The sequence below is a fragment of the Anguilla rostrata genome, chromosome 2 (assembly GCF_018555375.3).
Source record: "Anguilla rostrata isolate EN2019 chromosome 2, ASM1855537v3, whole genome shotgun sequence".
Taxonomy (NCBI): domain Eukaryota; kingdom Metazoa; phylum Chordata; class Actinopteri; order Anguilliformes; family Anguillidae; genus Anguilla; species Anguilla rostrata.
Genome location: NC_057934.1, coordinates 760,626 through 783,305, shown reverse-complemented (window position 1 = coordinate 783,305; position 22,680 = coordinate 760,626). Strand labels below are relative to the sequence as shown.

General features: G+C 42.8%; 1 protein-coding gene across 3 annotated transcripts; it reads right to left on the bottom strand.

The window, feature by feature from the left end:
- Positions 1 to 7,559: 7,559 nt before the first annotated feature.
- On the bottom strand, positions 7,560 to 21,650 carry LOC135243053 (annexin A11-like). 3 transcript variants are annotated; one of them, XM_064314546.1, is made up of 16 exons: positions 21,507 to 21,650; positions 20,746 to 20,864; positions 17,824 to 18,160; positions 16,440 to 16,480; positions 15,433 to 15,588; positions 14,960 to 15,047; positions 14,499 to 14,593; positions 14,286 to 14,399; positions 13,713 to 13,803; positions 12,964 to 13,043; positions 12,142 to 12,198; positions 11,762 to 11,855; positions 10,383 to 10,478; positions 9,566 to 9,624; positions 9,308 to 9,430; positions 7,560 to 8,226 (listed from the first exon to the last, which is right to left on the bottom strand). In XM_064314546.1, exons 3-16 carry the CDS (start codon positions 18,149 to 18,151, stop codon positions 8,167 to 8,169), a joined length of 1,482 nt encoding a protein of 493 aa, XP_064170616.1. In that variant the 5' UTR covers positions 18,152 to 18,160; positions 20,746 to 20,864; positions 21,507 to 21,650; the 3' UTR covers positions 7,560 to 8,166. The 3 variants fall into 3 exon arrangements, with proteins under 3 accessions (XP_064170616.1, XP_064170607.1, XP_064170624.1); XM_064314537.1 differs by having other exon boundaries at positions 17,800 to 18,160; positions 21,507 to 21,649; XM_064314554.1 differs by having other exon boundaries at positions 17,845 to 18,160; positions 21,507 to 21,649.
- Positions 21,651 to 22,680: the final 1,030 nt, after the last annotated feature.

The window sequence follows — 22,680 nt, the reverse complement described above, 5'->3', positions numbered from 1 at the left end:
ATCTATTCTATTCATAGTTGGTGAGATTTCTTGGAAATTAAGGACAGGCCACATTGAATGGTACCTTCAGATACACAAAGGACAATTTATCCAAGAATGAGAAACAGAAAGTATGCAGTGAAAAAAATATTGTTTTCACCAAAGTCAGTTTTTTTTTTTTTTTTTTTTTTTTTTTGATGTGAAGGCCAGAATTCTATTTTTGGAAGTTACATTCCACTGGAAAATCTCATCTACTTTTTTATGTACTTTAATTCTTACATTTTTTTACCCCCAATAAAAACTCTTATTATATTGGTCACAAGGGGAAGGTAAAAAAGACATTAAACATAAATGTTTAAACTTGCACAGCAAGATCTGGCAAATACAACTTGGATGCTTGCTGGCCTTTCAGTCCACCAGAGCTATAAATTAATTTTATTCATCAATTACCTCCTTGATTTCATAAGCCTATTACCTATCCTGTTAATAATAACTAAAACCAGCACAAGATATAGAAACTAAAGATTTATATTATCTTCCGAACATTATACTTTTTGTGCTCAAAAACTACACACCAGCCAAGCTATCAATAAATCATTTCCCAAAATGTTTACACACAATTTCTGAGGAGAAAGAACAATTTTGCAGACAAAAAACTGATAGGGATTCTGGGGTATCAGGCGAATCAAGCAAGAATGATATCTGTGGTATCTTATGGAGTATATTAACTTAATCTATGAAAAATCTGACTGAATACTTTAATAAGAGCAGATATTCTAATTAGGCTAAGGCTATGGTTCACAGCACACTCTCTCCATTTGGTTCAGCTAGCTGTTAAACATGTGTTTCATGTTCACACTCACTTATAAAAAATGCAATGTTTCTTGGCAGGACTGAGTGCAGGAAATCACATTCTCCCACTCAAAATTTAAACTAGAGATGTGACCATCTGCAAAGTAAGCCATGTGCCACAACATGCATTTTAATGCTAATTATTCCCTATCCACAAATATGTCATGTAAACTGAACTTGGCCCTGGGTGTTTTCTATTTTGAGTACCTGTTAATTTGATTGGATATATGGTCCTGCAGTGGGCTAGACAGGTCTATATTTCATACATGCGGTGTATTTATTGTCTGTAAGGGAACTGCCATTTGCAGTAGAATTGATTTAAGTACGAGAGGAATCCTGGATGAATTGGGAAATGTAACTCATATGACACATTGGTGATTCATCCCCTATTGATTTTCCTTTCCCATTGAAACATACCACCAGTGAATTAGTGCTTTCCACTAGGTTCTTAGCAATATTAAGGCAATTTCAGAAAGTGATCTTTTACACAAATATATAATTTCTTGACATGAAATTTATTTTCAAGATTATACCGCATGAGGGAAATGCATAGCCACTGTAATACAGTGTCATGTTGAGGATGGTCATGTCCGTCCTGAAAGCAAAGGAACATTTAAAGGGATATGACCAGTAAAATGACCAGTAAAACGACCAGTAAATGGCCAGTAAAACGAACCCCAGGCCTCAGCGTTGCTCCCAGCTCTCAGCAGGGGCATGAGTGGTGATCACTGAGGCCATATTCCCCACACTGAGGTACACAATGAACTTTGGTTAAAACACATTTATCTGGTTATGAATGAACATGAATTTCACTCAGAACCCCTGAGTATGGTGCAGCTGAATTTGGGCTGGTAAAATGAGACACAAGCAGCCAAATTAAATAATGACAGGCTCTTTAAAATTCTTGTGTCACATTACATTTATGCATTTTTTCAATCAAAATGTATTGCTAATTTATTTCCTTTTTTAATTAAATTTCGTTTTACATAGAAACAGTATATGACTTCAAGCTCTTTAAGGTTTTATTATTGCTTGCAAAGAGGGGGCAACCATACAACACCTATTAAGAAAACTGCCCCCATTTGGCACCTTCAGAATAATGTCCAATGCTGCACTGGCAGGAAAGCAGAGACATAAATGAAAAAGCTGAGGCCTCAAGCGTCTAATCGGATTGATTCTCTGAGCTTTTGCTGTACATTAATCATATAATCCTTTGTTTTAAAATTGCTTTTATGCAGTCTGGAAGGTTATAGGAGGCTTATAACCATGGTGAACAACTGTCACTAGAGTTATTTTACATTGTAAAGACCGGCTCACACCAACGCAAGGAAAAATCTTTGTGTGTTCACAGAACACATACATATAGACGGGTGGTTGCATGCCTACATTCTGGATGTTAGCCTTCAAACTCAACCCTATGGTACATCATAAATATAGTAACTGTTGGGAATTATTTTTAAAACTATGTGTTTTGGCTTCAGTCTAAAAAGACAAGTGCTTATCTCCTTGATTGGCGAAATGCTTGTCTCATCTGTCGGCATAGCCGTCTGAAATCCTCAGACTTTCCCCCTTCAGCCACGGAAAGAAGGCGGGATCCAGACGGATGCTCGCGGATGTTCTGTTCTGTGGCTGTCGCGCGGTGATTAGTAGGCGCGCGGTGTGCACGAGCGTGTCTCTGGAGGAGGCTCGAGACGTGTCGGACCGGGCCTCGCTCTGAGTCAGTCTCTCGCGGTCATCAGTTCTGCTGTCGTCCGCGTCTCCAAGGAAGTCATTGATCAGCGCGGTTCACCCGGCGCATTCGGCGCCGCCGCCGCAGGGAGCGCCCCGGTGACATTTTGTAGCAGATTGCGTTTCACAGCGTATCATTCCGGTGGAAGCTTGGCTCATGTCTGAGTGTCCAAAATAAAGGCCTCGACGTCTCCTTCATCGCACCATTGACTATGAATGGATCCATTCTACCGCAAAGTGGCTAAGAATATGAAAAATGACTGGATTTAGTTTGGGGGGGGGGGGGGGGGTGTTGGGTTATGTCTAATTTTCTCTCTCAAATAATAGAGTCAGTTTGATTTCTACTGGCATTCCATTCACTTGGAATGAAGCAAGACATAAGACAGGACTACAGTTTTATGCAATGTTGCATATGTATTACAAAATATCTAAGGCATATTACATGTTTCTTAGGTTAAAATACTGCCCCGATATCAGTATGCTTTCTTGCACCAAACAAAAAATAGCCATTTAAATTCATGCAAAGAAACATAGTTGTATTTTAGTTGTTTTATAACCATTTACACTTTTATCTGTAGGTTAACTGGTATTTTGCAGAGGGACATGAAACAGCATAATATTAAGACCTGTTGTCAGTTAGGGTTAGATTTAGGGTTAGGGTAAGGGGTGTGAGACAAAAAAATCTACTGCAGTATTATTGTAATTTTATTTTTGGCAGCTGGGCAAGTATTTCTCATGTTCCATTGATCCATATTCCTGAAAGTATGGACCACATCACATGGAATCATACTCACGCACGGAACCAGCCACATTGCCATTTACAAATAGCACACTAAGATCACTCGTACTTTCTTTACCTTTGGCTTGGATTCTCGCAGAAACGGAAATATGTGGCTCTAAAAACGGCCGTGTCCCTCCCTTAATCTCCAGATAACTGACTAAGCATCTCCCGCACTAACAGAATATCGCCACTAGAGGTCGCACCCATTGAACAGTGCTCGTTAGGCCGTTCCTTTCAGTCTGGCCGAGATCTGGACTGCATTAATCTCCGAGACAACCTGTAATTGAAGGATGTAAATTAGATGAGTTACCACCACAAAATGGCCTCTGTGGGATTTCACAAAATTACGAGGCAAAAGTGGAATGTCTTCTGAATATTAGAATTGCGAATTCGGTTTCTGTATAGAGAACATTATTTTTATTTTAGCAGCAAGCACATCTCTTGTTGCTTTACTGCAGCACCACTGTCAATGTGTTGAAAATGTAACTTTAGCATTAATTTTTTTTTCAGCGGATAAGAAAGCGAAAGTCACGCTGGGACGGATCCACTTACGTAAAGCGCATTACTGCTACCTGAGACGGTGGCACCTCACATCTTCAAACGGAAGCTGTCAGACCGACTCCACGGCCGCCGTGCTTAATCCTGGCCTCCGCGGAACGGAGCAGAATCACTTTGAAATGCAAATAGACACAGCAGTTTAGCGTTCTCTGCGAAGCAAACGGGGATGATCATTTTGGAGGGCGGCTGGTGTGAACATTTTTAGGAAATGCCGATGGGGGGGAAAAAACTCAAAACACTTCATATTGCAGCTTGCGCAAGCAAGGCAAAGCGCTCAGGTCAAAGTAGTTTATAGTTGTAAGTTTCAGAGATAAAAAGTTTGGTTCAGTAGGCAGCAGCAGTGTGCTAGAATGCAAGTCATGCCAAATCACCAAATATGGTACAATGTGATAAAAGAACTATCTGTAAGTGCCCAAATGTTGCTGAGTTGAAGCAGAAATGATAATTTGCCAGTTGATGTCACCCTTAGCTCTTTCTCTTAGCTCATGAAGTAGGAACAGGGTTCATTTGGAGACAGAAAGGCGATGTAGGAACAAGTCACTGAATAATACCCATCAACAAACAAACAGGTCAGGAATCTGATCATTGAATTATAAATCATTTAAGATGAACAAGGTCCAAAGTAACGGGAACAGTCAGAGAGTATCATGCCACATTAAGCTGGTCCTGTGAGTGGACTGACCCAGGGCTGTGATGTTTATTTTGATAAACCGCAAACCTCATTTCACAGCAATGGACTGATATCTCCCTGTTGCTAAGCTACCTCACACCTAAGCTCTCTTCAAACAGTTGCAAAGATAAGAGCAACACTGAAAATAAGTGTTTTATTCAAGCAGCCAGCTCCATACATGCCACACACACATGCGTGCGCGCACAAACGCACGCACACACACACAAACCCACGCGCACGAACACACACACACGCAGAGGTACGGGGGCCGACAGGATGCACGTAACATTGGTATTACGTGTGCAACACACACTTTACATTTCCTTTTCTTTAATCCCAAGCCAAAACATGTGATGCCACATCAGGGGAGTCACAGTTCAGGGACTAGACGGCTGGCCGCCCAAAATCTGCGGTGCGTCTTGAGTAACAAGGACAGCTCATGGACAGGAAGTGAGCAAGTCCTCCCAATCCATCTCCACAAGCGTGCAGTGCCAAGGCCTTCTGTAAGATCTGACTGGAGGCTGAACTTCAGCCTTCTGATGTCAGAGCACAAGGCAACTAATTCAGGGTTATGAGTGTGTGAGTGTGTGTGTGTGTGTGGGTGTGTGCGTGTATATGTGTGTGTGTGCGTGTGTGTGTGTATGTGTTGTGTTTGAGTGTATGTGTAAGTCTGTGTCTATACGTGTGTCTGTGTGTGTGTTAAGGAAATTCCAGACAGAAGCTGTTCCTTGTAATCAACAGTATAGTGAAGGACAGGGAGGAATACATGCTGCTTTCCATAAGAGCACATTACAGTTTCAGACTGCCCTCTGCTGGTGGTGAATCATACAACAAGCTGTTCTTTTCATCAACATAATTACTTCAGTAAGACTGCATATCAATTACGCTCCACCCACCTTTTAATAAATAAATAAATACACATAATCCTCACTGCCATTTGTTAAATCAAAACATGGGCAGAACTGAATTCTGTTGCCATTCCAGTCAGTGGAATGCATCTTCTCCATCTAACACATTATACAAATTAAAAGTTAATGTGAATCATTATGCGATTTATGTTTCTGATCTCCTGAATACTGATGATTGACACGCAGAAAGTTAGGAAATCAAACTGCTTGTTCTTACAAGTTGCTACCAATCATCCCCAATCATTTATAAAATCATAAAAAAGCACAGTCTGGCGGAGAATCAGAAAACATGTTAGCAAAAGCAGAACAGCACTTAAAGTTTATTTCCTGGACTCCAAAAAATATTTTAAGAAAAACCTGGCAAGCAGCTGTTATTTGGTAAAATGCATGACAATAAACAATACCTCCTGGAGCAGTGACTGCAGTTAATAGTTTCGCCATGTTAAACCCGTTGAAGATTATCCCCTTGCAGCATGTAACCAACAAACAGACCTCACCTCTGTATAGACCATCATCTTCACAAACAGACCTCACCTCTGTATAGACCATCATCTTCACAAACAGACCTCACCTCTATATAGACCATCATCTTCACAAACAGACCTCACCTCTGTATAGACCATCATCTTCACAAACAGACCTCACCTCTGTATAGACCATCATCTTCACAAACAGACCTCACCTCTGTATAGACCATCTTCACAAACAGACCTCACCTCTGTATAGACCATCATCTTCACAAACAGACCTCACCTCTGTATAGACCATCATCTTCACAAACAGACCTCACCTCTGATGAGACCATCATCTTCACAAACGACCTCACTCTGTTAGACCATCATCTTCACAAACAGACCTCACCCTGAATAGACCATCATCTTCACAAACAGACCTCACCTCTATATAGACCATCATCTTCACAAACAGACCTCACCTCTGTATAGACCATCATCTTCACAAACAGACCTCACCTCTGTATAGACCATCATCTTCAGACAACGCAGCCCTTCTTGTTCACTTCCTAGCACACCCTGAAGACCCGCGAGTGCATTCTCTCAGCACATGGAGCTGAAAAACCTGAACTGTGTGGACGAGGGGGGGGGGGGGGGTGTTTGCAGGGTTCTGTTACCCTGGCGAAATGAGCTAACTGGTTATAAACACCAACACTGGTTCACTCGTAGATTAGAACAGTGTAAAAAGCGTTTCATACAGGGACCCAAGCACAGTCTTTGGCTCAGAAAAGCATCTAAAATGGCGGATTGAGTAAGCGTTAGGGTTAATTACGTAACTAGGCCAGACATTGGCATGAGAAGTGGACACAGACACGCCGTCCATGCCCAGCTCTGCTGTACCGAGAAGCACTCTGGGTTCTGGACCTGGCACAGCTCTGGGTTCTGGACCTGGCACAGCTCTGGGTTCTGGACCTGGCACAGCTCTGGGTTCTGGACCTGGCACAGCTCTGGGTTCTGGACCTGGGCACGGCCGTCTGTCCTCTCAGCTGGTGGTAGGCGAGGGTAACAGCCTGTTTGTGTGCGCGGGTACAGCGAGGGGTACAGCGAGGCTCCCAAACGCAGCCCTGGGGACCTGTGTGTGCCGTGCGCTGGTCCCAGCCCAGTCTTTAATTTATTACGGTAACGGAGAACATGCACTTACCCACTACCCTGACTTCTCTTTTATTTACTCAGAACACAGGCTTGGCTGAGGTGCACTGGCTTTTTATAAAGCTTCTGGTCTCCCCACACGCAAATGCTAGGTTTCAGACAGCCAGTCAGATTACAGAACTCAAAATAGTGTTTCTGCTTTTCAGCCAATCAATGGACCAATGAGCCAGTCATACAGGTGTTGCAGTTCTCTTTAAGGACTGGAACTCAACGGGTCAACAGATGCTGAAGAGTGATTTCGTCCAGAGCAGAATCCCTGGGCCTCCTGTTAGGGAACTCCACAGGCCATGCAAGATATATAATATGGCCAAATTAATAATGAGTATTCATAATTCAATACATCTGTAATATAACACACATCTGCACTGTGGACACTGATCAATTCACAGAAAAATGTACTGCTTGACAGATAAGTACACACATTATTTACTGCATAAATGTCTGGACTTTTATTCAGAAAAAACAATTTCATCTTCCAAAGATGTTTTGGTAAAAAAAAAAAAAAATTGTGTCAAATTTGTTTTGCAGCAGAGCTAAGATTACTTACATTACAAACATAAATCTAAGATTTAATTTTACAATATTTTGTTAAATTGCATAGGATTATAAGCAGAGGCATTACAATTGCAGATTTGTTAATAGAATGGCTACATTAATATTTGGCAGTCAGTGCTGTTACACGATTAATATGGTACTTTCAATAGAGTTGGCTGAGACACACGACACATATTTGACATTTAGTCTGAGATACATACTCAAAATATTCAGTCAAACAATACGCACACTTAATGATTATACATCAGGAATCATCTTATATTTGCTATACCTCTCTCATTACAGGATATAAAAGCCTAGCCACGTATAAGTATATATGTAAAAACTTGCCTTGATGGGGACTAAAAAAAACACAGACACATCATGCATTGCTATGGCGTGCACACTACTGTGTGGTACAGGGGCACCTGTTCACAACGTTTCGATTGCCAGACCTTCCAGAACTTCCAGAACTTTGTGACGACTTCAACCCCTCTAGTCATTTCCACCACACAGTTTTAACAGCAGCTTCTTGTAATCACCAGAGGTGTCGCCCTGCCAGACAGAAAGCAAACAAATGTTTTCCACACTGTTTTACTCGTCTATACCACAGGAGAAAACAAACATTTTCCACACTGTTTTACTCGTCTATACCACAGGAGCAAACAAACATTTTCTACACTGCGTCATGCGTCTATATACACAGGAGCAAACAAACATGTTCCACACTGCGTTATGAGTCTATACCAAAGGAGCACCAGGCTCCAGCTCTGCACAGCCAGTGTGGGTCACTTTCAGTTCAAACCGACCGCGCTGACCTACTTTCACAAACACATGCCAGTGCTCATTCACTCATTTTCATATCTAAACACCGCACGTATCGCATTTAGGATACGCGCGCAGTCTTCAGCTGAAAAATAAATAAAAATAAATCCACAATCACAGTTTGCTGAATCTAAAGAGCAGGGCTATTTTTTAATTGAATAGGTTACTACGATATTAAACATCTGCAAATCTTTCATTAATTTTAAAATATGAAGCAAGACGGTTTTCAGTGAAATATGAGATTACGTAAAAGACAGGACAGGGTTTTATTTTTAATATTGTGATTTTTTTTCTTTGAGTTTTCTTGCAGAGAAATATTTTTACGTGACAACACACATCTGGGTGCTGATAATAACAAGAGGCTGGTTTCTATAGCCTAACAGTGTTGTGTTTGATCTATTCTGGGAGCAGAACATCCAACTGGTGCTCTTTTCCATTCAGGTGCCAATCGTTTTGTAATATGTAACCAAATGCATCCAAAAGGAAACATAACATTTAAAAACAGAAGCTGAAAAAAAGGTCGGAGATGCTAGATTTAGAAACGGGTTTCTTGAGTCACAGCTTTCCCCTCTGAGAAACAGAACCATAAAATATGATATTTCATAAGTAATTTAATAAAGAACAATGGAAAATAATTACACATTTTGGTCTCAATGGGATTATTAATGTTTTGCGTTTACTTATGACAGTCTGAGTGTAGTTATACATGATGCAACCTACTCGTTGCAGACAGCTGAAAAAAGCAGATACTGAGTAAAAATGAAGGAAATTTTGGGGTGAAAGCAGATAGAGAACCAGGAGAGTTACTCACAGAGATGTGCGTGTACAGGGACTTCCCGTATTTCTGCGCATACTCCTGACGGATGTCCAGCATGTCCACCTCCGCGCGGGACACCATGATCCGCACCAGGGTCCTGTCCTTGGTCCCAGCTCCCTGTCAAAACAAGGCAGGTGGAGAAATCTGGGATAGCCAGAACTGTGGTACTAAATCCACCAAGCAGTCAAAAGCATTTAAGTGTCTTTAATAAAGGGCAGCCACCCAATCAGGGCAGAGCAAGCTCATCCCCACCTGCATGGCCTTGTGCAGTCGTTCCGCGAAGTAGGCTGGCGTGTTCTTGATGCACTTCACTAAAAAAGGAAAGAACATTACAGCACCTAGACCGAGCGTTCCATTCACACAGCACTACTTACAGCAAACGCACACATATCCACACAGAGATGAACACAGGAAGTCCTTTAAAATGCATGGTACAGCAGGGTTATGGTAAGTTTTTTGCTTTATCATCCCCCCACTTGTAGTTGCGAAGTGTTTTGGACGGTAGTGCGCTGAGAACACATCTACAGTGCTGTGCTCTCAGAAGTGAGCCCCCCGTTCTACACGGGAACAGACAGGAGAGCGACGGGCATGCAGAGGCCACAGCAGGAAAGAGAACAGACCTCACCACAATGTCGTGGGACCACAAAATGACTCAGGCTTCAAATGTTTATTCCATAAGCATTCAGAAGAAAACAGAAACAACAAGAACACCCAGCACACAGACACGTTACCATCACCCTGAACCACGAGAGCAAACTGAGGAAATACAAGATAACAAAATTACTAAGAGTACATGCATGCCATTCCCTGCACATTTAAATTAACGAGGCTGCGAAGTTTTATAACCTGCCAATTAAATATTTCACACGTGCACATATTATACATGCAAATATCTGCTTCTTGGCACAAGTTCCTTAAACCGAGTTTCTCCTCTGAAAAGGGGCTACAATCATTTTTGCTTAGTTAAAAGAAAATTAAATAAAATGTCAGTAAAGTTTCAAAATTTATCAGCATGAGAAAGAGTGGGCAGAGTTGCCAGTTTGAATCCAGCGGAAGAGGACTGACTCACCCACAGCCACCATGCCGCTCTCCAGGTCTCCAGACATCTCCCTGCAGATGCTCTTCTCCACGTCCCTCCCGCTCATCTGCTGGTACTCGTGGAACACTGAGGCACAGCAGAGACGCGGCTGAGAGGTCTGAGCGCTCCATTAATCACCAAACACCGAACCGGACACACCACGGAACACCAAACACTGAACCGGACACGCCACGGAACACCAAACACCGAACCGGATACGCCACGGAACACCAAACACTGAACCGGACACGCCACGGAACACCAAACACCGAACCGGATACGCCACGGAACACCAAACACTGAACCGGATACGCCAAACCGGATACACCAAGAAACACCAAACACCGAACTGGACACACCACGGAACACCAAACACCGAACCGGACACATCATGGAACACCAAACTGGATACACGATGAGAAAAAACAACGCATTCAACTATGAGGGAAAGTGAATCGATTTCAGAGTTCAGTGTCGACTGGCCCACGTTTAGGATCAGTGACAGGCTGGTATGAACAGTACTTTTGATGGGTTAATCATACCAACCAAACTGTGGCTCTGTTATGCTCCTTTAACGAAGGAAAACACACGTTCTCTTGCCTTCCAGCAAGTTATCTGTCCATTTGACTTACTACGTAAAATAGTAAATAGTTCTTAGAAAAGGGTTTATTTGCATTTTGCTCGACCTTCATTCTGTGTTTTTCAGTTCAGTCTACCCTGATAAAAGGATCAGATCACTAAAAACAAGACGACCCGTTCTGGCAAATTTATTTTACGGTAACAAACAAATAACTGTGATCGAGGGATCGGACCTCAAACCCCCGGTCAGTGAAACCATGGGGAAGAAACGGGGGTAAAAGCCAGCCGAACCCGTGAGCCTCCAGAGCACCCACGGCTTCCCTCCATCTCGGCCGGCTCACTGTTTGTGTCTTCTGCAGTGATACGGGTCACAGACCCTTTCCAACAGGAAGTGGCTGCAATATCCTGTCAACAGGGAGCGACCGCTACAGAGACCACTTCAGTCAGCTATCACAGAACGTTCTGTTTCAGTGTGCTTATCGCAAACTCCACTGCTCAACGTTTAATACACACTGCAATACGTCCTTCTGGCCAATTCCACATTTAAATGTTTCCCCATAACCTATTTTAATTATTTGTACTTTAATAATATATAATACACAGGCATCTATACTGTGAAATAAAGAGGACATTTTAAGCACACAATAAATGGCCATTAACCGTAAAACAGAGACTGAGAGAGCGTGGCACAGCCTGACACAGCCACATACAGCCGGTTCAGAGTCAGTCTGAGAAATGAGAGATCAGAGGAATGGAACTCAGAGCTGAGGGTGCAGCGTTTCTTCAGCTACCTGCTCTCAGGTGGGGCTTGCTCCTCGCACACAGGATGGCGTTGAACTGCGACTCGTCAGTCCCCACCTTGTTCTCCCCCGCTGCGTAGAGTTTCTGACGAAGCAAACATGAGCGTGAGACTGAGCCCTTCCCCCCCCACACCCCAAAGGCTGCCCAGGAGAGCACCAATCACACAAACAGGGACCCGCTGAAGCGTCAGCAGGACAGTGCAGCGATCTCAGTGCTTCCAAAAACCCTCTTAGCAAAGTGCTCCACGTGAATATCATTACATTTCACGTTAGAAGTAAACATGTGGGACGACCGTATGGCTGGAAAAAAAAACCCCAAATTATTGCCTCTCTCTTCAGACGCATGGGCAGTGCCACTTTGCTCCCGTTACCTGGGCATCCTGTTTAGCCACGGAGATGTCCACCGTTTCCCTCTCATCTCTGTTACCCTGCAAACACGCAAGACAACACAAATTAGGCCCAAAAACGTCTCATCTACTGCCACTTTAATCACTCTCTAAATGACTCCTCCAAAAGACAGAGCATGTACGGATTCAGACGGGAAAAATGTCAGTTTCTGGTGCTTTAACCGCTCACTAACCACAGTGCTGCACTCCAACCTAACCATTATACCCACAGAGCTGGAAGAAATGACAAAGCAGTGACGCACCCAAGCTTAGTGGGCTGCAATGCATGCAAGGTAAAGAATGGTTTCCATGGAGGTGTTCTGACGGCAGCTACAGTTCAGTTTGTAGGGAACTTTAACACACTTTAATACTATAATAAGCTAATAACACTATACACATCATTTAATTTTTATACACAATTCTCATGTGCAAAAGCATAATTTATAGATCTGGCCAAGGTAAAACAGTATTTACAATTACTGGGAAGTAAATAACAATAAAATTGTGTTACATATACAAAACAACAGGTAGAGAAATAATGTTTCACTTTTATAATAAAGAAATACCAATACTTCTACATACTGTAAGGTAAAAGGTAGCAAAAACATTCACTCACAGACTAAATAAATACACAAATCTGCCTGTAATATCTGACTTGTGTATGAGTCATCCTTGGCAGCTTGAATTTCCAGTGCTGTGCATATAATTACAACGACAATAGCTGAATAATTATTTCAACACAATGGATAATAAGGTGCAGTGACAGGGACTCCACACCTACTTTGCATAGTATGAAAAGCACGTCACCTGAGAAAGGGAGACCAGCAGCCTGCGGAAGTGTCCTGACGTGTCACTAATGATCGCATCCTCCAGTTTCTTGCCATAATCTGAAATTAAATTAAGCTTTAAACATCCTAGAATGATTTTCCAGGCAATTCAACTGCACATCTACAATGACATATTCATAACATCACCGCACGCACGCACGCACGCACGCACGCACGCACGCACGCACGCACGCACACGCTGGACTGGAGAGGAAAGAAATGTTCCCATACTAGCTTTGCAATCATTCATGTTTTAAGCTATAAGACAAAACTTGGAACCAAACCAATCATTTTCATGCACATAGTGAACTGAATACACTCTCCAAACACAATGACCTGGCAAGCACCCTGACACGGCACAAGGCAGACTCCCAACCATAAACCAGGAGGGTGGATGATCCGTCCCTAACCAACGACACCTCCCAACCATAAACCAGGAGGGTGGGTGATCTGTCCCTAACCAACGACACCTCCCAACCATAAACCAGGAGGGTGGGTGATCCGTCCCTAACCAACGACACCTCCCAACCATAAACCAGGAGGGTGGGTGATCCGTCCCTAACCAACGACACCTCCCAACCATAAACCAGGAGGGTGGGTGATCCGTCCCTAACCAACGACACCTCCCAACCATAAACCAGGAGGGTGGATGATCTGTCCCTAACCAAGGACACCTCCCAACCATAAACCAGGAGGGTGGGTGATCTGTCCCTAACCAACGACACCGACCTGCTTTGTAAATTGCGTTGATTTCGTGGATCTCAGCGTTGTTGCGGGAAGCCAGGATCTCGATGAGGCAGGCCTCGTCTGTGCCAGCTCCCTGTCAGATAAAAACATGCCTTCAGCCTTCAAACAGCTTCATCAGCTTCAGCCTCATCAGCTTCAGCCTCAGCTTCAGCTTCAGCTTCAGCTTCAGCCTCAGCCTCAGATTCAGCTTCCAGGGTTTCCTGCCTCGACATGCCGTTTGGCACCTGCTCTTGAACCTTTGACACACTCGCGCTCTAACGCACCAAAGTTCAGAGACAATCACGATCTGGGGTGTGTAAGAAACCGGCTTTTCCTGTTAGATGTAAGAGCAATCAACATTCTACCTCTTTGACAGCCAACTTACATATTTGACTTAGTACCAACACATCTCATTACCATAATCTATTGTAAACAGCAATTGCAGCACATAAATTATTCTCTTCTCCTTTCAAATGACTCATTTAAGATGATGGAAAAATACAACGCTAAACACAAACTTCTCTGAAAGTAGAAATCAAAGATGGATGGTAGTGACACTGGCAGGTGTTCACTCACCTGAATGGCATCCTTAAGCTCATGAGCGGCCAGCTGAGCAGGAGTCCTCAACATGGTCAGGACGAGGTGCTCGAAGTTTCCGGTGAGTTCCGACTTCAAATCGGAAATCAAATCCTGGAAGAAAGACAGAGTCAATCTCAAACCCGCATGCAGTCATGTATCCCGTTGTCACGCGTGAGGCGAAATCTGTGAAAGTACCGCACGCAACCTCACCTTTCCGTACGTGGTTTTATAGGCCGCCAGCAACGGCACACGCTGCTTGGTAGTGCGGTTTCCGAGCAGCTCGATTATAGCCTGCTCATCAGTGCCTGTCGAAAGCGTTTGACATGTAAGTGTATTTACACACAGTCACTGCTCCAAACCTCACACTGGTCACATAGCTTACGGAAAAATCCTGCAATAATTCAACATGGGTAAGATGTTCCAGAAGAGAGACATGCAATATAACAATCAGCTGCAAATTAAATATGAATAACACACAACTGACACCCTGTTAAAATATGGTGAATTCTCTTCTTTTTTTTTGGTGACAGAACTTTTCCCAGTAAATATGCACTTGCCTTGACCACTTACGGCACACAGGCTGTGATCACTTCACGTAAATGAGCAGAGTAATCTGAAATCCGGGCGGAAAGGGCGAATAGCGCAGGGTCATTAGGAGGAGGACTGCTCACCGAAGCCCTTCATGGCCTTCCGGAGGACCTCCACGTCTCTCAGAGGGTCCGCTCCGGGGAAGTCCTTGATTGAGCCCCGGTATCCTCTCTAAGAGTCCAGGGTTAAACACCAGTTACTCCTGCCCCATGAGGAGCAGCCATGAACACTACAGCTGGCTATACACGCCGTTTACTAATCAACTATTATACCTGCTCACGAGGAGCAGCCATGAACACTACAGCTGGCTATACACACCGTTTACTACACACCGTTTACTAATCAACTATTATACCTGCCTCACGTACAACAGTCATGAACACGACACCTGGCTATACACCCCGTTTACAATCCAGCGTGCAAATCGATTATTATTCCTGCCCCACGAGGAGCAGCCATGAACACCACACCAAGCCATCTACCATGACGGCAGTAAAGATATTCTAATGTAACAAGATGTTTGCAAGGTAAAACGCTGAAAAAAGGGGTCTCTCACATTAACAGCTGGGGCCATCGGTGCTGCAGGACCCCCCCCTCCATAGGCCGGCATGGACGGGTTAGCTCCAGGGGCTGCTGGGTAATTTGGCATGGGCTGCTGGCCTGGGGCGGGACCACCTGGATATCCCTGGGGCATGCCTCCACCGCCCTGGGGCTGGATCACACAAGGTACCAGTGAGGGAGAGTGCACCAAAACCCACTGGTCAAAGAGTGCTTTTGAGAAGAGCGATGGACAAAGACGGATGCTTCTGTCCTCCAGGTGAGAAGGCAGAATCTCTTTAGCTCGAGATGATTTGTCACATGAAGGCTTCACAGAGGGGAACAGCTGCTGAAGGGCAGGGCTTGCAATCCCAAGGACTCTGGGTAAATTCCCAGGTGGGGGGGACTGTTGTTGTACGCTAAATGAATCAGTGTCTGTCTACATCACTCTGGCCAAGGCAGACAATTAAATATAGAACTAAGTATAGAGCCACTATTAATATCGGTCACATTCCAAAAGCTGTGGACACAAACTCTACCAGACAGGCTCGTGGAAGAGACAGAGAATTTAACCCACTGGAGCTGATGGAAAATTAACCTGAATAATGCACGTGACTGAAATTTAAATTTCCCATTTGATTTGCTCATGTAAATGTAAAGGAAAACACACACGCATCCTTTACTTTACATCACAACACACACACACATCCTTTACTTTACATCACAACACACACACGCATCCTTTACTTTACATCACAACACACACACGCATCCTTTACTTTACATCACAACACACACACGCATCCTTTACTTTACATCACAACACACACACGCATCCTTTACTTTACATCACAACACACACGCGCAACGCGCTGGACTTTCGGCAGTCAAATCTCATCAGCTCGAGCGATATTGAGTAATTTAATTTATACAATTCAATTTCATTAAAATTATTTCCTCATGTGAAATTAATGTATTTAGTATTCTGTATGTGCAACATGTGTCTAGAATCACAGTGAACTTTACCGCTCCAAAGCCTGGTCCACTTCCCCAACCAGTGTTACTGCCTACAAAGGAAAAGACCCGTTCACATCGATTAGTCACCAAACACCCACATTTCAGCTGCAGATTGGCACTACATCAGTGTGCATGCTTCCACAACTGAGTTTAGTCAACTTTGATAAAGGCAGTCTAAATCATGTTGTTTTCACCTGTGCCACTATTATTATTTTTTAAATACAAGACCATTTAAGCAGGCCATTCATTCAAATACATGTATTAAGAGACCAAGACCAAGATGCACATTAGGCAGAATGGAAATAGGTTAATGAACATAAAATTTCACACTGCAACTCTGACAATAGCATTACAAAAGTTTCAATCTCATCAAAGAGGGTAAACTAATAGCGTAAAGACTAATTACACAATCACTTTTTAGAACTAATATGGAAAGCGTAGAGACACCAGACATTTTCAGAACAGATAACAAGTAAAAAAACCAAAACTGAGCTCCTCCTATCCCCCAGACCCCCACCCCCTGCCCTCCCCAAGTCTGAAAGCTCTTTACGAGGCATTCTTTGTCTGCCCGAAAGCAGACCGCGCCCCCCTCCCTGTGGGACGGGATACGGACTGTGGAATGCTTTCTCTAGCGTTTTATCACCAAGTCGCCGCCGCCTCGGTCAGTGCAGACAGACCGGAACGTTCCGCAGTTTACATCAGCGGCAGCCTTACATTCACACCACACTATCCTCCCCAGCAACTCTTCACGGGCAAAACATGTGCCATTTATAAAATACTTCAATAAACTAGGTCATTTACTAAGGCAAGACCAAGTCTATATTGTAAATTATAATATTTTAGGCATGCTGTATCCATCATTGAAATGATATTCAGCAGACAGCATTTATGTAATTCCATGCCACTGCATATTAGTATACAAACTGCCTCAGTAAACTGTGTTTCAAACTCACAGCCAATCGAGATGAGGTACTGACTACCATATTATACGTGGTTCACCAATGACATAATCTAATCACTGAACCACACTTGTTATTATCTAAAAGTTATGACATGCATTAATCAGCAGGTGAAAGTCTAAGGAACAATATCCATCATGCTTAGGGGTTTTAAGTCCTAAACCATGCCAGTACTGTTTCCTCGACAGCAAAAAAATACTCTGCCCTGTCAAACCATTTCTTATGTAGGTCAGGAAATTAATGAATTGAATAGTACAAATTAAAGGGTAAATCGTACATTACAGAATATTTCTTTAAACAGAAAATTCTCATGGGGAAAAAAAAAAAAGTACTCAAGAAGCAAAGCTGGGAAAGATCCAGTATCCCGCAAAACTAGCGAGTAGCGATTAGCGCTAAAGCTGCGTGCTTACCGCCGGGAGGCATGGAGGGAAAGCCGCCCGGTTGCTGGGGGAAGCCGCCCGGTTGCTGGGGAAAGCCGCCCGGTTGCTGGGGAAAGCCGCCTGGCTGCTGAGGGTAGCCGCCTGGCTGCCCAGGATAGCCGCCTGGCTGCCCAGGATAGCCGCCGGACTGGGGAGGGTAGCCGCCCGGCTGCCCAGGATAGCCGCCGCCCTGAGGGGGATATCCCCCAGCTTGAGGAGGGTAGGCCCCAGGCTGTGGGGGGTAGGCTCCGGGTTGCGGGGGATAGCCGCCTGCTTGGGGGGGATAGCCGCCCCCCTGGGGTGGGTACCCACCGCCGGGCTGGGGATATCCAGGGTAACTCATGCTGGCGACCTGCAAGGGAAACCCAACAGGTTGGTCCAGCCATATCATCAAAATCATGCGCAAAACCAAGTTGTGTGATCTGGTGATGCTCTGCCAGGCCTGTACCCAGGCCAATCTTCAGCTCCTGCTTGTTTTTGTTTTTTTAGTTCTCGTTGCCTTAAGTTCTCCCTTCAGCATATGAAAAGCATGTTCAACTGAATTCAGATTGGGCAAATTGTTTGATTGCATATTCAAAATTGTAGAGTACAGAGCCAAATCAAGAAAAACAAAAAAAAGTCCTGGTCTTAGATTATGGAGCTCACTCACTCATTTTTTAATCAGAGTAGACGTTGAAATGTATAGTATCATAAATGTATTCTTCTGCATTATTCTAATTGTGTTTATTCTCTATTTCTCATCCTGCCTCACATAGGCTACCCATGTGTATGACAGGCTAGCTCCGCCCCCAGGAGAATGCATGCATGATAGACTAGCTCCACCCCTGTGGAGAATGAACGTATGACAGGCTAGCTCCGCCCCTGGGTGCAGTCATGGATGCTATAAAAGCAAATATCTAAAGTTTGTGCACTTGTGTCATATCTGCGTGAGGTAGCATTGCGTAACAGGCAAACATGCTTAAGCACGCTTGTTGTCAGGGAAACTAACAAACTTCTCCCAGCACGTTCCTATAGAAAGCATAGATAAGCAAGCAGGTAAACCGTAGCTACAACTGAATTTTACCTGGAATGAGACCAAATTCCTCCCAGCATTCTGACACAGATTTCAACAGTTTTCTAATTACCCTCACACTATAACACTGTACACCTGGACAGACAAACAATTAGGGCAAGACATTAGCCAAACGTTTCTACAATCCTACAATTACATTTATTTTTTTGGAAGTGCACCCCGTTGGTTTAGATATCTCGCGAGAGCACACATGAACTCCACCCCTTCGCTGCGTAGGCTACATATTTACATTAGTTTCATAGTCTTTTTCGTGCTTAAATATGGCACAGCAATGTAACCTCAAACTACAGTAGGCTACATCCTGCTGACATTTCTAAAAATAACAACTGAACATTGCAGACTTGACAATACAAAATAGCCCCCTTCCCTTTTAGTTAGTTTTTTTTTTTTTTTTTAAGGACATCATTTTAAAAATCACAAACCACTGCATTTGTATTGACAAGATACATTCTATTAGCATTTTAAACTTTGTGTCACGTCAAAGGGTCAAATAAAAAAATGGCCTCATGGTAGAAGACAAACTGATCTTTATTATCATTATTATTTAAAATAATGCTTTAAACAGCTGATGAAGACTTAAACTCCAGAAATTGTATGTTCATTGTTTGTCAGGTTAATTTTACAAAATGTACAACTTAAAGTACACACTAATGTAGTTTAACTATGTTTAAGTGGAACACAGCTGAACTGCTGATTATTTCCACTATAAATGATTGAAATTTCAAACTAATTTACCACATAATCTTTGAATGATCACACACTTTTCAGATGGTACCAGTAACAAACACAGGGCCAAGTTAAATAATTTAGGAAACACTGGGTAGCATTGTTTTGGAACAGAACGTTTAATCAGTGTGAGCTAAGCTAATATTGTTTACTGTAACTAGGCCTCATTTTGATATTAATACTTTTAACGACAGGCCAAGATTTTGCTAGTTTTAATCAATAGCGTATAAACGGTACTTTGTATGCAGGAGTAACTTGGCATTTTTATATGCTGAAAACGTGTTTATATAAGCTAATACATTATGGCCTCCCATCATGTTCCCTACGCATCACTGCAAAATCCTGTATCTCTCAGAAATGCAACAGGTGTTGTTCGCTATACAGATGAGATTGTAACCTCGTGCACGCCGGCCGATCAGAGAGGAAAAACTACACATTTTATATAATTGAAAATTTAACACACCGAAAAACATAATTCTCCAAATCAAGCCGAATTTAAGATGCTTATAAGCTCTGCGTGAAATATTCTGAGAGCTAGCAGACCCCACAAGCTGTGGCAATGTCACACTCTCACTCAATGTACGACAACCTACTTCCTATTCAATGGAAATAACATGTTGCAACATCGTGCGCTCTTTTCTTATTCTCGCTGCAACAAAAACTCTTTTCAGATCTCGTGATATATGAACATTACAATATGATTTACGATTGCATCATATTGTAGGCCAAGACGCGAACTGCATTGCGGCGCCGAGCAAAAGAAAGACAGCATCAAAAGTCCACTTCATACAAAATGGCAGCTGTGTAGCGGAGTAACGTTATGCTAACGCTTACGTAAGACCTCCGGGAACTAATAGGGAGAATGGAATAATAGGCTAATATTTTATTTCGAAGACGGCACAACACGACCTGCATGAATAGGCATATATTTCAGTGTATGTTAGGAAACGCATCAAACACAGTAGCCTACCACGATAAAGAGGATTGTTCTGTAGCCTGTAAGCACTTAGGCTAATTAAAATGAAACGCCTGAGTTAAGGCCGTCTCTTTACAAAGTTGGGAATCTTCGCGGATATAAACTTCTGTAAATGTGACGACAGAAACAAAACGAAACAGCGAAATTTGTGTAGCGTACTTACTGAAGCTGTAGTCGTCCGGGCTTCTCTGGGTGGAAACACTATCAGGAAGGACGTGCTGCAGTTTCACCACGAGTGGGTGGGTCTCCCTTATTGTTTCGGTTGTATGTACGCAACACCCACTGTACATATCAAACATGGATCATCCCGTGGAGTAACCGAAGTTAAAAAGGCCTAGCCTACTAAATATGACAACTGAGGCGGTGTACAAATGTGACAGTATTTATTGAACAACAGCAACGCTTAACAAGAAAAGTAACCACTTATATGTAAGAAAAGAAACAATTAGGGAGGACATAATCCATTGTGTTGTATCGAATCTAAATATATGTTATACCTACATACTCTCTAAAAAGGCCAAAACGCAAAATGTTTTCGAAACACACCGTGGAATTTGAACAAGCTATTGCTATAATTGGAATCGAAAAAGGATGCAGGCATTTTCCTGTTTCAAGAAGCCTACATTTGCATCCACGTTGCACACTTTGTACAGTGTCACTATCTACAAGCACCATGTCGTCAGTGTATGGAAACTGCATTCGTGGCTAAATCTAACACTGTTTTAAGTGCTGTTTAAAATACGACATCCGCAGGCTATTACAGTCCCTCTGTACATATTCTCTTGTTTGAGGCCATTCCTCAGGCTCAAACGCTGCACACGTTTCCAAAGGAAACTAAAATATTTGGAAATATGGAAAAGAGTTTCACAGACAGTTGGCTACACACACCTTACTAAAAAGATCACATGACCTGAGCTGACACACCTGCGGGTGAAAGATTCATTGAAAGCGCGTAGGAGGATTCTTTTGTAAAGTCAAATGCTTCGGCAGTGGTTCCCAGCCCTAGAGATTCCTAGAGATCTACCCTGACCTGTTCGCGTTCACTCCAACCATAACAAAGCATCATTCATCAGCTCGAGACCTCATTGAACTGCGAATTAGCAGAATCAGGTGACCGACCCCCCATTAATATTTTCCTTTATAGTATATGCTACGTTAAGTATTCATAAACACTGAAAAATTCTATGAAACATTTTTAGATAATTACCAATTCATCCAAATACAACCCAAGCATTATTCGTGTAGTGCCAAAACCGTTTGAGTGTAAACGCCGATCAACCATGAGCAACAGCATAAACAAAGACGTACACGATTCCAAGTCATGGCCAACATAATGTAAAACAATTTACACCACGCAAAGTAGGCTACGCTCTGCGCGACGTGCAGTGGCTAGTGTCTCAATGTCACATTAAGAATGCATTTATGAGCACATTACTGAATGTGGAAATAATATAAAAATAAAGGAGGTATGTGGCTTGTTAAGGATATGAGCATGTAATGAAAACAACTGAGCAATCAATCTCTGTGAGCGATGAGCATTATCAATGTGTATTTAAATGTGATTTAAATGGCTGTTTTTTAATGTATAATCATAGAGTTAGTAAACCAGAATGTAGTAAACCTATACTCTGAAGTGCTGTTGCATACCTCATATATTTGTCAAGATAAGGTAGGCAAATTAAGGCATATAATATACTGTTGGTTTCATAACTGCTACATGTAATTTCTGTATTTTCACATTATGTGACCACATTTCAGGGAAAATGAAAAACGCAAACATGTACTATCAGTATAATGAGTAATCTACACTCAGTCTTTATTCAACATAAATATAGCACGCATTAAAAACTACACTCCACGCTTCTTATGTCAAACCGTGAAACACTGTGAAACTCTTCCCTGATGTTAATGTAGTACATTGTGTGCCTAGAGTGACTTGGCACTTGAACAAATCCAAAGGATAAACAGTGCCCACAGCTGGTAGGATTATGCAGTTGCACTATTACCATTTATGTTACTACAGTCTGTTGCCTGCTTGGGAAAGTGGTTTTATTCTATTTAAATAATTCTTAAATTCTATCTTTCTGCTGAACACACA